This window comes from Heterocephalus glaber, unplaced genomic scaffold (genome assembly GCF_053883595.1).
Source record: "Heterocephalus glaber isolate CG9 unplaced genomic scaffold, H.glaber_assembly_v1.0 deba00001067, whole genome shotgun sequence".
NCBI classification, from domain to species: domain Eukaryota; kingdom Metazoa; phylum Chordata; class Mammalia; order Rodentia; family Bathyergidae; genus Heterocephalus; species Heterocephalus glaber.
The window spans coordinates 2,520,916-2,536,920 of record NW_028258187.1 but is presented as its reverse complement, the minus strand read 5'-3'; the positions used below and the strand labels follow the sequence as shown (position 1 = coordinate 2,536,920).

The following is a 16,005-nucleotide window of genomic DNA, read 5'->3' as shown; positions in this document are numbered from 1 at the left end:
CAGCGTGTTGGGTGAATCGCGGAGGTGAGGACCAGGAAATTCATGTGCCTTGAAAGCCATTTTCCCCTTTCCAAGAGCAGCGAGGGATGGGACTCAGAGAAACACTAGCTCTTGGGGCTGCAGGGACCCAGAACTCAAACGCGGCCCAGTGGTGAGCCTGCCTGGCCCTTACTCGTCCGCCTTCTGTGGAGGCCTGGGCCCAGCACCCCAGGGTGGGGAGAGGGAGAGGAGCCTGTCTCGGCCTGCCCACCTGTGCTGGAAGAACGCTCAGCGAGGTCCGGGTGAGCTGGGCAGGGGGTGAGCTAGAGGCCAGGGAAAGAGGGTCCCAGCGCTCGGAGGACCCTCGAGCCCTGACCCCCGGTGCCTCCTCCTGCCGGGCAGTCCTCCGACTCCTGGTCCGTCCCACCCCCGGCCCCACCCCCACGAGGCCCCCAGAGCCAGAGGTGGGTGAGGACCCTACCCGTGACAGCTGGTCACCCCAGCACCCCATGTCTGCTCAGTGGCGCCCTGCCGGGGATACCCCCTGAGTCCCTGGCCGAGTCCTCCAGCCCGATCCTTGGCTCCAGTCCCCCCTGCCTCTGCCTTAACTCGGGGTGGAGCGCAGCTTCCGCGATGGAGATCGTCTTTCTTCGCTTCTTGCACGCTGGGATTAAGCCGGGGCCTGGCACAAAAGTCCCCAGCATTTCAGCAAGCGCGGAGCTCAGCCAACAGGAGGCTGAGCCCCGAAACCATTCCGAGGGTGGTGGCTTTTTTGTCTAAAATAAGGCCTGTGTGTGTGTGTGTGTGTGTGTGTGTGTGTGCGCGTGCGTGTAGTACTGGGCTCGAACCCAGGGTCTTCACACTGAGCTGCACCCCCAGCCTTTTTTATTTTGGACTTTGAGACAGGTTGGAAAGTTGCCCGGATTGGGCTCAAAATTGCAATCCTCCTGCCTCAGCCTCCAGGAGTGCTGGGAGCACGCGTGCGCCACCACACCTGGCTAAAGTCCTCTTTAGGAAGTAGCGGGTCTGAGCCCACGGCTGCAGGGCCCGCCTAGTCCTGGTGACCTCCCCACTGCTTCGGGGCCGCCCCCCCTCCCCGTCGTCTCCTCCCGGCCCCGCCCCTGGGCGATGGCCCCGCCCCGGGCTCTGCCCTGCACTCGCTCCCAGCCCCGGCCCACGGCACTGTGGCTCGCGGCGGTGCTGGGCGGGGCGGCAAGCGGGGCTGTGATTGGCCGGGAGGGAGGACGGCCCCGTCCCGCGCCAGCTCCGCCCGTCCCGCCGCAGTGTCCGCTTGGCCGCCATGGGCGCTGCAGGCTCCCGCGCGCTCTCCCGCCTCGGCCTCCCCGCGCCCGCCGGGCCCGCGTGGCTCGGCGTCGCCGCTCTGGGGCTGGCGGCGGCGGCGCTGGGGGCGGTGGCCTGGCGCGCGCGGCCCCGGCGAGGCTGGCGACGGCAGCCGGTGGGCACCGTGGCGCAGCTCTGGGTCTACCCGATCAAGTCCTGCAAGGGGGTGGCGGTGCCCGAGGCCGAGGTGACGGCGCTGGGGCTGCGCGTGGGGCAGCTATGCGACAGGTAGGCGGCCCTGGGACACCCGGGACACCTGGGCGGGTGCCTTCCAGCCTGGAGATGGGCGCGGTAACTGTCTCTCGCCGCCTCCCTCCCTCGCTCCCTTCCTTCTCTCCTAACTTCCTTTTGTACCGAGGATCGAACCCAAGGCCCTCAATGCAAGCTCCATCCTCAGCCCTCTTTGTATTTGGAGGCGGGCTCTCCCTTAGTCCTAAGTCAAGGTCCACACTGACCTTGAACTTTCCACCCACCTGCCTCAGCCTCCCACAGTGCTGTGATTACAGGTGTGCCACCATGCCCAGCGCTGTATGCAGATTTCTTAGTCTGTACCCCGAGCCACACCGGCCAGTGCCCTGGGCAGTGCTTAGTGCAGCCAGAGAGTGCAAGCAGCCGGGCACCATCAGCCGCGAGTGGGCAACAGCACTGCCCTGCACGGCTGGGCATCACTCAGCGTGAACAGGGACCGGGGTCTGGTGCAGCGAGGGGGTTGCAGGAAGAAAGGCGCTAACGTGGGGAGGCCGGCCCCCTTGATAGGAAATATGCACAGCAGGCGATGTACCGGGGACAGAGTGGATCACAGCTAACTTGGGGAGGGGGGCTTGAACAGTGACTGCTTCAGGGTCCAGGGTTTGTTTGGGTGATGCAAAGGTTTAGGAAATAGGCAGGGCTGGTGGTCCCACAACACTGTGGTTGTACCTGCTGCCGCTGAGCTGCGTCCTTCAGGGTGGTCAGACCGGTGAAAGGGTTAAAATCTCAGGTCAAAAACAAATCCACCCCCTGCTGAGGGACACTTGGGCTGTAACCCCCAGTGACACTGGATGACACAGCAGGGAAGGTCAGAGCAGCGTCTGTGAGTCTGTTTTCAGTTACTTGGTCCATACCGAGGGAAAGGCCAGGTATTTTATGCGTATACATTTTATTGGAGTTAAAGTAGATGTTAAAATGTGCTAGCCTGCTGGGAAGCTGCTGGATTTTGGACCCCAAGTGCCTGGCTTGGTGGTTAGGGTTTGATGGAAAACTAGCAGCCACGGAGGGATTTTGAATGAGGGACATTGAGATCAGATTTGCTTTTTAGGCAGAGCAAGCAGCTGTTCTTGCCAGGAAGAATTGGAGAAAGGATACTTACTGAACTCTGTCAAGGACTTGAGGCCAGGCAGGGCTGTGGGTATAGGACGAGGGGCAGGGAGGGAGAGGCTCCTAACCTCACTTCCTAGCCTGGCTGAGTAATTTAGCCAGAATAACCTGCCTCAGGCAGGGAAGACAGATCTTTGATGACCTGAAGTATTTCCTGTTTCCTTTCATGTGTGGGGGTCCCAAAGCACAGGCCCAGTTCTATAATGGTTACCATGTGATTGAACCAAAATGCCCTAGTGTGTCACTTCCTGGGGAGCCTGAGAGGTCACCCGAACCAACATGTTCTTTTTCTGGAAACACTTCTTTCTGTTGCTCTTATTTCTCCATTTATTGTTTTCTAGAAAGCTCCGCTAAGTCCAGGAATACCAGCTGGAAAAAAATATTGGCCAGATTGACAGTAGACCTGTTAGCAAATTGCAGAATTCACACCACTGAATATTGAAACATTGTAACTGTATTGAAACATACAATGTTTCTAAAAGGTGGGGGTGGGCTTGGCCAGGTGTGAGGTACCAGGGAGTGCGTGTCTGAGCCCTGCGGTCTGCAGACAGCACCAGGCAGGGAGTTTGGGTTTCTGTCACCCAGAGTCCATTCCCTGCTGGCTCCTTGGTCACCAGCTTCCTCCTGCCCTTGGCCCCACAGGCATCCTTGTGAACTAGATTCTTCTCATCCGCTGAGGCATGTTTAATGATGCAATCAAGCTTCCCGACAAACAAGATGAAAATAAAACTTTTTTCATTTTTATTTCTTCATTTAAAATTTTGTATTGATTATTTTAATTTACCAGGTGATGATGAGTCAGTATATATGTACAAGTGTGTAATGACCAAGTCAGAGTAGTTAACATTTCCATCTCCTTAAGCAGTTTAAACATTTTTTTGATTAGCATGTAATAATTGTGTTTATGCAGTTCACTGTGATGTTTCAGTACATATATACAACGTGTACTGATGAAATCAGGGTCACTGACTGATCATTAATTTGTGTTTTGAGCCTTCAAGCTCCTTTCTTCCTGATAGTCATAAAATCTACACAGTTATTGTGAATGACCATTCCCCCCCCTCCCCGCTATAGGATGGTAGAACTATTACTGCAGTCCAGCTGCATTTTACTACCCATTACCCATTTTAAAACATTCTTATTTGTCCGAGTTTGTGGTGCATAATAAATGCCCTGGTGTGGGAGCCGGTGCACAGACACACACGTCTTAACCCTTTTCCCTTCCTCTTGCCCCCTCCACCCCTGGACTCTGCTCCCATCTGCAGAAATCCTCCCTCCCCGTGTCTCATCATCCATTTTCATCTTCACACACGCGCTGCGTGGATGTGAATCATGTTGGGTTCATCCCTTTGAAAGGTTCTGGCAGAGTCAGTCTTGCCTGCTACCGTGTTGAACTTTGTCACACAGACAGACAGACAGACAGACACACAGGGCTTCCAGAGAGGACATTAGAGACCACTGCGTGTGATGATAGGCTGCCTGGGTCGGGGTGACCCACACACCTCCTGTTTGGAAATTGTCAGGTTTTGGCTTGTGATCAACGAGGAGGAGAACATGGTGACCGCTCGACAGGAGCCTCGCATGGTCCTGATTTCTCCGACCTGTGAAGACGACACCCTGACTCTCAGTGCAGCCTACAGCCAGGACCTGCTGCTGCCCATCAAAACACCCACTACCAACCCGGTGCGCACGTGCAGGTGAGGAAGGCAGGGGACACAGACGCCAGGCGGTGGGGAGCTGGGACCCTGTGGGGATCCTACAGGAGCATCACGGATCCTTGCCATGGTCTGGATGCACCCCGTGCAGGACTCTGCCCAGCACTGTGAGGACGCAGCAGGAAGCAGTTTCCCAGTCTGTGTTAGGATAAAGGATATGAAAGGCCCAGGTGGAAGCCGGCGTGGTGGTGCACATCTGCAAACCCGACACTCAGAGGCAGAGTCAGCGGGATTGTAGGGAGTTCAGGGCCAGCCTGGGCTACACAGCAGGACCCTGTCTCAAAAAAACCACACACACACAGAGCAAAAGCAAATGGTCAGGTCAGCAAGAGAAAGTCACTGTCACACAGGGTCAGGGGCCAGAATGGGGTGGGGTGGCAGGCACAGCATCTGGAAATGGATGAGGTCTACGCACTGTCATAGACTTTCCCTGTTTCACTTGGGAAAGCTGAATTCTCCTGACTCTGAGTTCAGAAAGGGGTTGTAAATGGCGGAGGATGGCATGGTAGCACACTAGAAGGGTGATGTTTAACCTAATGAAAGGAAGTCCTGAAGTAGGAAAAACATCTGCAGCCAGTGCAGCAGCCCCAGTGAGGATGTCGTGCAGCCCAGGGGCGCTGTGCTGGGTGCCAAAGCCCTTTGCTCAGCCGCAGGGCCTGCCTGGAAGCCTTCTAGGAATCATAGGCCACACATAAACTCCCCACACCCCTCCTCACTCAGTGGTTTTCTTTAAATCGATCCAACTTTGACAACATCTTGGACACATTTATTCCCAAAGGAAGCTTTTCCTGGCCACCTATGTGATCTTCCAGGTGTAGCAGGCAACTGAAGCAAGTATGGACCATGTGAAATGTTTCCAAATTCTAGCTTGAAAGTATGGCCTGAGGAAGTCGCGGATTTGAGTCTGCTCTTTGTGACAGGGAGTGATTTTCCGATGCTACTGCGTTGTTTGTCAGACACGGGATGCACTCCTCTGATCCCAGCACTTGGGAGACTGAGGCAAGGCAGTCATGAGTTCAAGACCAGCATGGGCGATATAAGAGATGCGCAAAAAGAAAAAAAGAATAAAAGACTAATTATCCCCCCGCTGGAGAGAATCACTTTGTCCTCATGCAGGGCACCATTATTTAATGTTGTTCCCAGGGGCCCTGTGGAGGTGCTTTGGGCCCCACGTGATCGTCCGGCCAGTGCCATAGCTTTTACTTCCTCTGCACAGCTGTGCAACTCACTGAGCCCTAAGCAGCCCTGCGCACAGCTGTATGTCGGGGTGAGTGTATTAATAGTGATCAAATCCAAGTTGATTCTTACTGCTCCTTGGAATGGTTTTTTTCGTTATAGAATATTTTCATATATGTTGCTGTTTCAGGATCACTGGCCATGGAGAGCTATGCCTGTTAAGAAAGATTTCTGCTGACTCTGTCTTAGTTACTTTTCTCATTGCTGAGACAAAGTACTGGACAGCCAAAGTTAGAGGAGGAAAGGTTTATTCAGTTCATAGTCTGTGGAGGTCTCAGCCCAGAGTTCACTGGCTCCAAGGCAGAGCAGTGTGGCAGAGGGCATCGCAGAGGGGAAACAGTCCACGGCAGGGTAGGCAGGAGCGGCAGCAGCAGCAGGCCTGCCTGCTTTCTGTCCCTTTAGACCCAACCTTTATATCCACTCACACCCAGGGTGGGGGACCCTTAATCCCAGCATCACACACCCTAGATGCTGTCCCTTTGAAAAGCCCCACCTGTGACCACATGAGGCTTTGGGGGGACATCTAGATACACAGGGGTACAGCCCTTCTGTGTCTATTTGGGATACACTGTGTGTCGGAGCCCTCTGTAGACAATGGGTCAGGACACAGGCCAGGTGCCCTGGTCCTCAGCTGTTCCACACTGTGTCTGTTACCTGCAGGGTGCATGGCCTGGAGGTGCAGGGCCGGGACTGTGGCGAGGCAGCAGCGCAGTGGATCACCAGCTTCCTGCAGTCAAAGCCCTACCGCTTGGTGCACTTTGAGCTCCAGATGCGGCCCCGGAGCTCTCAGCAAATCAGGGCTGCATTTGGGCCCTCGGACCAGGTGAGTGGCGTGTCACTGGTGGGCAGGGGGGCGTGGTCACTGTGCCCTGCAGACGCGGTGGCATCCCTGATGGACTTGGTGCTGTGGTTCCCCAGGCAGTGGTCACAAGCGAAGCCCTGCCCAAGCGAGCAGCGTGCTGCTTCTTGATTTGGGGGACCCTGGTACATTCTGGTCCAGGAGCGGTACAGAGCTGTTCTCCACCCATCTCCACTCTGTCCTACCTGTGTGGCGGTCACGGTGTGCACATGTGCAAGTGCACGTCAGAGCACAGTGGTGCATGATAGTATGTGCAGGCACATGGACTCCAGGTGACCAGGCTGGTTCTCAAAGGAAGGACACTGCAGGGGCTTGTCTTCCAGTAGGGTTGGTAGCAACATCCTCTACTTTTACTGTTAAAAAATTACGTTCAAGGCAGGTGTGGTGGCACACACCTGACATCCCAGCACTCTGGGAGGCTGAGGCAGGAACATCGCAAGTTTGAGCCCAGCCTGGGCAGCTTAGCCTCCAAATCATGAATAAAGGTGGGTTATGGATATAACTCAGTGTGAAGGTTCTGGGTTCAATCCCCAGTACCATAAAAAATATGATCAAGGTAAGTACTTGGGATTAGCTTGTACGCTGAACAAAAAATAGTATCTATTGACAGAATTAGTGAACATTTTACTTCAACATAACAAAGCGATCAAACCTCGCCAGTCTTTTACGCACTGGAGCAGTTGGAGGCTTGGATAGGTGACAAGATAGCCCCCAGGGCACGTGCTGGGCAGCTTCAGATTCCAAGGCTGGGCTCCCTCCAACCCTGGGTGCAGGTCTGAGGCTGGGCAGGGTTCCAGGCACTGACTTTTCTACAGAAAGACGCAGAGCATGTGTGCAGGGTTCTAGACACAGGTGCCTGGAGGCGTTTAATGCCGTGTCCTGTGACAGTGCCTGTCCCCTGTCAGGTTGCCTACTCGGATTCCAGCCCATTCCTGGTCCTTTCTGAGGCCTCCCTGGCTGATCTGAACTCCAGGCTGGAGAAGAAAGTGACAGCAACCAACTTCCGGCCCAACATTGTCATCTCCGGATGTGGGGTCTACGAAGAGGTAACATTTTGCCTTCGTTGCTTTTTTCCTTCGCTTCTTTCTTAAAATGTAAAAGTTTTTGTTGCGCGTTATTTCTTACTGTGTCCCACACCCGGGTTCAAGCTTTGGATTTGTGGAGCCCCTCAAAGTGCAGACGTGCAGATGGGTCCCAGGGAGGCAGGCATGCTGTCCTCAGAGGCGTGTGGGGGCTGAGCCTCCCAGGAGATGTCTGGCAGGCAGGTTAAGCCTTTGAGCCCGACTGGCTGGGCATAGAGCATGAGGCCTATGCTGGGCGCTAGTAGAAGACGGCCGTCACTCGTAGGCGGCTGCCGGGCACGCACACAGTCACTGCAAGGGTGCGGTGGGACCTTGATGGTCCCAGGTCACTGCCGGTGCTGCCTGGTCAGCCCTCGGTGTGCACTTGTGGCCGAGTAGCTGGAGCCTATGCTGAGGGGCGAGGTGCCTCGCCCGGGTTTGCAGCGGGACTTTGCCCTCGGTAACATTGCAGATATTTAGTTGAATGTTTTCCCTCATTGCCCCGGGAGGCAGCAGCCGGTGGCCTAGGGGCTCGGTGAGTGGCCACCAGCTGTGGACAATAGCGATTCAGGTCCTCGGGCGATTCAGGGTTCCAGCAGCACCCCATGTTTGTGTACGGCAAGGAGGAGGAGAGGAACAGGAAAGCGGCCCTCGCGCTGCCCCTCCTGTGTCCCGGGACAGCTGGCATCGCATCCAAGCTCTGTCTTCACCCTGAGCTCGGCTGGTGCTGCTGCTTGCTCTGTCATGGGTGGGTCTGTAGGAGGCAGGGAGGGGCCCCACGTCCACCCCAGAGCCCCCAGAGTGGCGGAGGCCTGGGTGTGGCGTCCTCCCCGCCGCCTTCAGGGGTGTGTGCAGCGGAGGCGCTGCACCTTGCCCGGAGAGTGGGGCGCGCACTGCTGCCGTGTGGCTCTGTGGAAGGAGCGGTCTGGAGGGTGCGGGGGAGGGAAGGGGTGACAGCCCAGGCCACCCGAGCCATGCAGGGTCGTGCAGCCTGGGTCCCGCTGTGCCTGGCAGTCCTCGCTCACCCACGTGGGTCCGATGTGGACGGGAGTGTGGCGCCAGTGCCGTGGGCCTGCAGCACCAGGTGGCTCTGCCCATTCGCCCGACCCACTGCCTCAGGGCCTTCGTGGCTCTGTCCAGGATGGGCCAGGGCGGCCCTGACAGAGCCGAGCCGGGACCTCAGCTCGCCCCAGGGCTCTGCCAGGATCAGGGCGGGGCTTGGCCTGACCTAGGCACTTGGGGCCTCCTTAGCCGGCAGTTGGGGTGGGGTCCCTGTGAGTCTCTCACCCTGGAGCCTCATCTGGAAGGGGAGGAGGGCAGGGAGGCTCAGTCTGCATCTCCAGTTTTCAGGCAGACGCTGCCTGGAGGGTCACTGTGCAGGTGAGCCGGGTAACCACACTGAGGAAGCCGAGCTCCGCGCTGCTCCTAGTTACCCAGTGGGCGTCTGTTGGCCCACGAGGAGCCACTTTTATTTTAGCTAAACCACTTTTAAGTCCCTGATGCCTCAGAAGAAAATGCAAGTCATGCTTTTCATGAGCAGCGGTTGAGGCCCGGAGTTGGCTGGTCTTCTGTCCCTGTGCTGGCCTCCGCCGTGGGCCAGTTTCTCCAAAGGCCCAAGGTCCCCTCTGCAACTCATGTTTCCACTTGGTTTCGCCACAGCGTCTTCCAGCCTTGAAAACTCCACCCTGCAAATTGGACCTAGAACCGATATGTACAAGATGTGATCACAAAATACAGGGACTGTTTAAAGGTTTATGGAAGTATTCCAGTAAAAGACACATTGCTATTCATTCCCCACAATCCTCCCCTCACTTTGAACACACTCATCCCCTCATCCTAGACACTTTCTGCAGTGGCTCTGCGGCGCTCTTTCCTGGGTGTCTTCAGTAGCTCTGTCCTGGCTGCCTCAAAGTCCTGAGTTGATTCAAAATGGTCTTTCGGGGTCATTTTGACTTTGGGGAAGAGCCGGAAGTCACCAGTGCCAGATCTGGTGAATAAGGTGCTTTGAAGGCTAAAATGGACCTAAACATTTGATCTACCAAGGGTAATCTAAAAGTAGGGTGAATGTTTAAGCTTAAGAATGTATTGGAGCTAAAGACATTTCCATTGCTCCGCCTGAAATGTCAGCCCTCACTTGACACACGCACTCACACTCACACGCACACGTTCTCTGCAGTGCGTCTTGAGCTGTAATAAGCTTTGCTTCAGTGCTGATACTCACTGTATCCGACCATCTGCTGCATGCCCTCCTGGCCAGCTGTGCCCTGTCTCGTCCGTCTGTCTTGTCCTCGCCTGGCTTGCCCCTAGCTAGTGTGTCCTGGGGACCCCTGGGCATCTCCACATTAACCCAGCCCTGGATCCCCAGGGTGAGGCTCCCATAACAGTTTCCTTCTTTTCCTCCCCTTTGCCAAATCCGCACTTGCCCGGCCATGGAATTTCTACCTCATCTTCCTGTCATTCACCCTGGCCGAGTTTTTCTTTCACGGAGAGGGGCTCTGGGAATGTTTCTCTAGCCTTAGGAACCTAATTCCCCTCCCTCCTGGCCTTTCTGTCCTGTTGTTTCCCGACCACCGTGCCCCCTGGTGGAGAAGTGCTTGCAGGGCAGGCTGTGGGCTGTGGCCCAGAACTCCCTTGTGTTCTGGGCTGTGGAGAAGCAGGGACCCATTTTACGATTTCCAGCAAAACAAAGCAAAGCGAAAACAAGCGGGGCAGTATACATATTGTGCACGGCACACTGTCTGAATTCACTGCCCGACCACAGGGGCATGGGGAGGTCTGTTGTGACCTTGTTCTCTTGGTCTGGCCTCGGTGTCCCCACTGTCCTGACCCCTGGTGGTACCCTCTGGCTGGAGTCTCCTCCTCCGCCCCCGAGACTCGGTTTCCCTCCTGCCTGTCCGATGCCCGGATGGAGATGCAACCCCGCAACCCAGGGTGTTGAGCATCCACACAGCGAGACTCACTCGTGGCGTGGCCTCTCGAGCTTCCCCTCCGGTTTCCTGGCAATCTCAAGAGAGCGTTTGCTGGCTTTACTGTTCCCACACAGATGTCCTGTCCACCCGGGGGCTCAGGCGGCGGACGGGGCAGGCAGCTTGTCACTGTCCCCGTGGGGATCCACTGGAGTGGCTCTCGGGCCCCAGGCTCCTGCGTTTCTGGCCAGGGAGACTCAGGACACGCGCACAGAGTGGCACAGCCCACCCATCTCGGCCGGTTCGCGGGCTCCCACAGCCTGTGTCCCTGGCCCTGTCCATGCCCCTCCTTCCCTACACCCTGGAGTGCACTGGACTGGGAGGCTGGAGCTGTTTCCAAGACAGCGTTACTCATGTGGCAGAGGGGGGTGGGCTCTGGGGAATGGACCCGGGTCATCCGCACTCTGGGAGGCCAATGCAGGAGAATTGCAAGTTGGAGCCCAGCCTGGGCAATTTTGCAACTTAGGGAAACCCCATCTCAGAATAAAACATACAGAAGTGCTGAGGAATTGGCTCAGTGCAAAGGCTCTGGGTTCGAACTCCAGTACTGCAAAGAAAAATGCCTGCGGTCTCTGCTGTGAGGCCCTGAGCGTGGGCTCCCGGGGCTCGCTGAGCGCTTGTGCCTGTCCTCCTAGGACACCTGGGACGAGCTCCTCATCGGGGATGTGCGGCTGAGAAGGGTGATGGCCTGCTCCAGGTGAGGTGCCCTCCGGCCCCCTTGGGTGGGCGAGTGGGTGCTCCTCTGTCCAGCTGACTGCCGTGTGTGTCCAGGTGCATCATCACCACGGTGGACCCGGACACTGGCGTCATGCACAGGAAGGAGCCGCTGGAGACGCTGAGGAGGTAGGCAAGGTGGGCCCCGGCTGTGTTTGGGGCGGAGGCCACACTGAAGGCCACAGGTGGAGTGAGGGGCAGAGAGCCGTGGGGCGGGGTCCCGGGTCTTGCAGCCTCCTGGTCCCCAGTGGGGCACAGACCTGCCTGGCTGCTGCCCGGTCACTGCAGCAGTTTAGGGCCCCAGGGAGGGAGCCAGAGCCCTGTGAGCAGCGGAGCCCGGCGCGGAGGCTCCGTGCAGCCTCCTGCCCACTAGAGCAAGGGTGAAGAAGAGGCACTAAGAAAGTCTCCTGTGAATTAGTATTTTTAATAAGTCCCACAGAAATAGTATATGTGTATAGTTTTTCCTTAAAAAAAGGCCATAGAAGACCCAGCTGTGAGACAGTGCTGCTCTCTGCCCCCAACCATGCGTTAGCAGGCCACCTGCAGTACCTCCTCTTCCACACAAGGGGTCGCCAGTGGCCTTGCCAGGCCTCCCCTTGACCTCAAAGGCGGTGGTGGAGCAGCTGGAGCTGTGCTTACTTAGGGGCAGGGGAACCCCAGCCTGCAGCACTGTGGCTCCGGCCTCCTGGCAGCCTGGGGCCAGCTGAGGCCCAGTTCCTGGCTGGAGCTCTCGCACACCTGTCCCCAGACTGCCGCGTGGACAGCCCCTGTAGCCCAGGTGACACACCTGCACTTCTGCAGCTTCGAGGTGGGCTGGGGGCGGGTGTGCCCATGAGGGCCTCTGCTTGGTCCCCTGGGGATGGAGGAAGAATGCGGGTGACCAGTAGGCCTGGTGCGGGCTCAGCCTGGTGCTCAGAACCAGGTGTTGGGCAGGCGTCCAGCAGGGCAGCGAGAGCCCCGGCCCAGGCGAGAGGGTGGGATGGGACAGAGTGCGTGCTCGTTATACAAAGAGCTCCCACTGAGGTGCACAGAGCCCAGGGCCCCAGCTGCAGGAGCACAAGGAGCCCAGGCGGCTCCATGCCCCCCTGGCCTGGCCAAGGTAGCCGCTGTCCACACCCGGATCTCCATGCCCGAGCTGCCCACTGAGCCTGCCTGGCACTCCCTGGGTTCCGGGTCCATGCCCCTGCAGGTCACAGCGCAGGGAGCAGCCTCAGCTCCCATTTATTTTCTGTTCATTCATTTGTCCAGCAGCATTTGTCCCGGGGCTGCAGTACGAGGAGCCCGTGCCACGACTGGGGCACAGCCGGGGCAGGCTGAGGGCTCGGGCTTCCAGACCTGACCCCAGGTTCCCACCGGCGTCTCTCATCTGCAGCACGGCATTCGACCCAAGTTGTTGTAGTAGTTTTATTCTCTCTTTTAAAAATTGTATCTTTTAAAGGCAAGACAGAGTGGAGTTAGTGCTTCTAATAACATTGTTCTAAACCTAGCAGTGATGCCAGACGGGCCGTGGATCTGCCCGTGTCGCCCCCTCTGCTCCTGTGCCTTCTTCCTCAGCTTCTTGAGTTTTCCTCCTGGCGAAAGTGTTTCTGTAGAGGGTCTCAGTCGCCGCACACCTCCCCAGGCCACAGGTGCCGTTCCTGGGAGTGGGACCCTGCCCTGCTCCCAGCCCGTCTCCTGCAGGACACCCCCTGGAGCCGTCAGAGTGCTGGCCCCAGCATCCCGGGCTCCCTCCCTTGCACACACAGTGTTTGGGGTGGGCTTGGAGGACAAGGCGGGATTGCACTGCCTTGGGGACCCCACAGGAATCACAGTTGTAGGACACAGCGAGGGGAAGGAATTGAGAGGTACAGAGAACGAGCAGGGTGGAAGGGTCTGGCCTGGGCTGGAGCCAGCAGAACGTCTCTCCAGCCAAGCCAAAGAGTGGGACTGTGTTTCTTCAGCACTGGGGAGCTACTGAAGGTTTTGGAGCTAGGAAGGACAAGGCCAGAGCCAGATGGAGACAGTGTAGGCAGGAACTTGGTGGGGGCAGGTGGAGACAGGAGGTTGATTGGAAATTACTGAGTCTCCTCCGATGCTGTTCTGAGAGTGCTGGGAGCAAGATCATGAAGCCAGGAATTAGAAAAAAACTAGGGGAGCCGCGTGATGCTGCACAGGAAGGGGCAGCAGGGACAAGTCAGGGAGAGAGGGAATGGGGTGAGTGGGGGAAATGGGTGCAGCACCCCAAGCCCACCGCACTGGTGGGACCTAGGTCGGGGAGAGACGAGAGAAGCCGGGAGGTGGACGCTGAGCGTCGCAGCGTGGCCGGGCCTGTCCCGACAGTGATCTCTGCCAGTGCCGCAGAGGAAGCGTCCGTCCATGGAGACACGGTGGGGATGCGCGTGGGCTGCGCTGCTGTGGTTACCCCAGGGCCACGTCAGGTGACACGTCAGGTGTCAGGTGACGCCCCGAGCGGGTGGATCCCGCCTCAGCCCCTGCCAGCCTGCGACCCACAGAACTCTCTCTCCTGTTGCAGTTACCGCCAGTGTGACCCTTCGGAACAGAAGTTGTACGGGAAATTGCCCCTCTTTGGGCAGTACTTTGTTCTGCAAAGTCCAGGGACAGTCAGAGTGGGAGACACCGTGTACTTGCTGAGCCAGTAGGGGCCCCGTGGCCTGGAACACCAGGTGCCTTTCAAATGTCCTACAAACGACAACATGAGACGCAGAGTTCTAGACCTGACCGCTCCTGTCTTCTTGGGATCTGCAGTTTCCACATTTTTCCTAGGGACGATAAAATCAGAGGCAGATGGAGACCAGTGATACTTCCCGGGTGCTATGGTTCGGATCTGAAATGTCCACCGCAAGCGTCAGGCGTGTGGAGGGTGAGTGGAAGATGGGACAAGGTGCTCCCCAGGGCTCCTCGTGGTGCCATGGAGGAGTCCCCTGGACCTTTCTCAATCCAGCCGGGTTGTCAGATCAGGTTAACCATCACAGTCCACCCTTCTCAGCTTGACAGCTAGACACATCTCCTTAAACCGTACTAACCTCTAAATAAAGACAATAGCAAGTTCGTAATTGTGCCTAACACGATACACCTGTTCTGCACACAACCAGGAATGCACTCATTCCCTCTCCAAAGACTTAAAAAGTTCCAAAATTTTTCAAAAGCCCAAGTCCAAGTTGTTTTTGAGATTTAAGGCAAATTTTTAACTGGAACCTTTGTAAAAAATAAAAAAAACAACTTCTATGATCCTAAAGTACTGTGACTGTCAATCCTGGTTTGTCGACTTCACTCAATTAAGAAATGCCCAGGGTTAGTGAAGCAGGCTCCTGGGTGTGTCTGGGTGGGTCTTGGAGTTGTGACTTCAGATACTCTATGTGGTCCCCAACCCCTTTCTCTCTGGCACTGCTCACCCGCTCTGATTCCTGGTCATTCATGAGCCAAGCATCTTAGGCCCACCATTCCCTTCCAACCATGCAGTTTCTGCCTTGAACCCCAATGACCATGAACTGAATCTCTTGAAACTGTGAGCCCAATTGAACCTTTTCTTTAAGTTGTAGACATGGATATTGTGTCTCAAGGATAGGAAAGCTGACTAGTACAGAAGATTGGTACCTGAGTGGGGTTGTTGGTGCAATTGTACCTGACCATGTGGTTCAGAAGCCTTTGGAACTGGTTTTTGAGAGGTATGTAGAACAGTTTGGAGGTACCATCTGGAGAAGTCTTACAGTGCTGAAAGCAGTGCCTGCTGGGTGGTTCTGCTCAGAACTCAGAAGAATGGGTTGCTGATGGAAATGCACTCCATCAAAGCCAGTTGGGAGCAAAGATTCCCCTGGCATTTGGACTACAGGTCGTGTGTATTACTTCCACTCTGGCAGAAAATTTGTCTACATTTTGCCTGTGTCCTGAGACTTTGCAAGAGACTTAAATGAAGGGAAGAGGACTAATTTGTCTGGTAGAGGAAAATTTAAGACAGCCTAGCATTCAGGCTGTGGCATGGTGGCTGCTGGCTTCTTTTAGCCAAATCTGTAGTGAGAATTGGGCAAAAGCTGGAGCAGAGAATTTGAAAAACGTCCATTTGGGACTGGAAGGAACCCTGTGTAAAGTTGGGCCAGAGGAAGTGTGGCTCCTAAAAATATTAAAACTGTTTAAAAGAAACCAAGTAATTTATCAGGGACCTGAGAAGAAGGATGACTTGAAGGAGCCTGGGGACAGCTAGACCCCACCCACTCAAGGGCTCGCAGGCACAAAAGGTTTCAACCTTTTGGGGAACAGCTTGCTGGGGAATTGGCTCCCCAGGATTCATTTCACTGTGCTCGGCCATCCAGCCATTCAGAGGCTGCTACAGCCACAGTGCAAGGGGGCCTGGCTATTGCTTCCACTGACCGCGGATCTTGGCGTTATCCACATGGTGTGCTTTTACCGGTACACAGAATATAAGTGTGGGGTCATCGAGGCTGACACCCAGATTTCAAAGGAAGGCCTGGGAGGCCAGGCAAGGAGTCCTGAGAGGCAGTGTGTGAAACTACGGGACTGAGGCCCTCTGGAAATTGGAGATAACAGGAATGTGGACTGTGAAGCTGAGCAAAACTGCAGGCTGTGGACGGCACCAGCCCATGAGAGAGGCCATGAGAGCTGCGCTTGGCAAGGCTATAGGCGTGGGCCCCCCGAAGCTCCTTGGAACACTTAGTTTACTGCCTTGTGCTCTTGGTGCCAGATACGCAGCTACAGGACTTAATGTTTGTCAGGTTCTCTTCTATCCTGTTCCTCCTTTTTGGAATGTGGATGTTTACCCTGGG

General features: G+C 56.2%; 1 protein-coding gene across 3 annotated transcripts; it reads left to right on the top strand.

The window, feature by feature from the left end:
• The first annotated feature begins 1,264 nt into the window (after positions 1-1,264).
• On the top strand, positions 1,265-14,462 carry Mtarc1 (mitochondrial amidoxime reducing component 1). 3 transcript variants are annotated; one of them, XM_004867409.3, is made up of 7 exons: positions 1,265-1,548; positions 4,200-4,373; positions 6,288-6,450; positions 7,392-7,532; positions 11,149-11,210; positions 11,285-11,356; positions 13,991-14,462. In XM_004867409.3, exons 1-7 carry the CDS (start codon positions 1,280-1,282, stop codon positions 14,223-14,225), a joined length of 1,116 nt encoding a protein of 371 aa, XP_004867466.2. In that variant the 5' UTR covers positions 1,265-1,279; the 3' UTR covers positions 14,226-14,462. The 3 variants fall into 3 exon arrangements, with proteins under 3 accessions (XP_004867466.2, XP_004867467.2, XP_004867468.2); XM_004867410.3 differs by having other exon boundaries at positions 13,740-14,462; XM_004867411.4 differs by lacking the exon at positions 13,991-14,462 and adding an exon at positions 12,479-13,732.
• Positions 14,463-16,005: the final 1,543 nt, after the last annotated feature.

Coding starts and splice junctions, on each gene's coding strand:
- Mtarc1 (XM_004867409.3), top strand. CDS start 1,280: ATGGGCGCTGCAGGCTCCCGCGCGCTCTCCCGCCTCGGCCTCCCCGCG. Junction 1,549..4,199: donor GTGGGGCAGCTATGCGACAG/GTAGGCGGCCCT, acceptor GGAAATTGTCAG/GTTTTGGCTTGTGATCAACG. Junction 11,211..11,284: donor AGGGTGATGGCCTGCTCCAG/GTGAGGTGCCCT, acceptor GTGTGTGTCCAG/GTGCATCATCACCACGGTGG.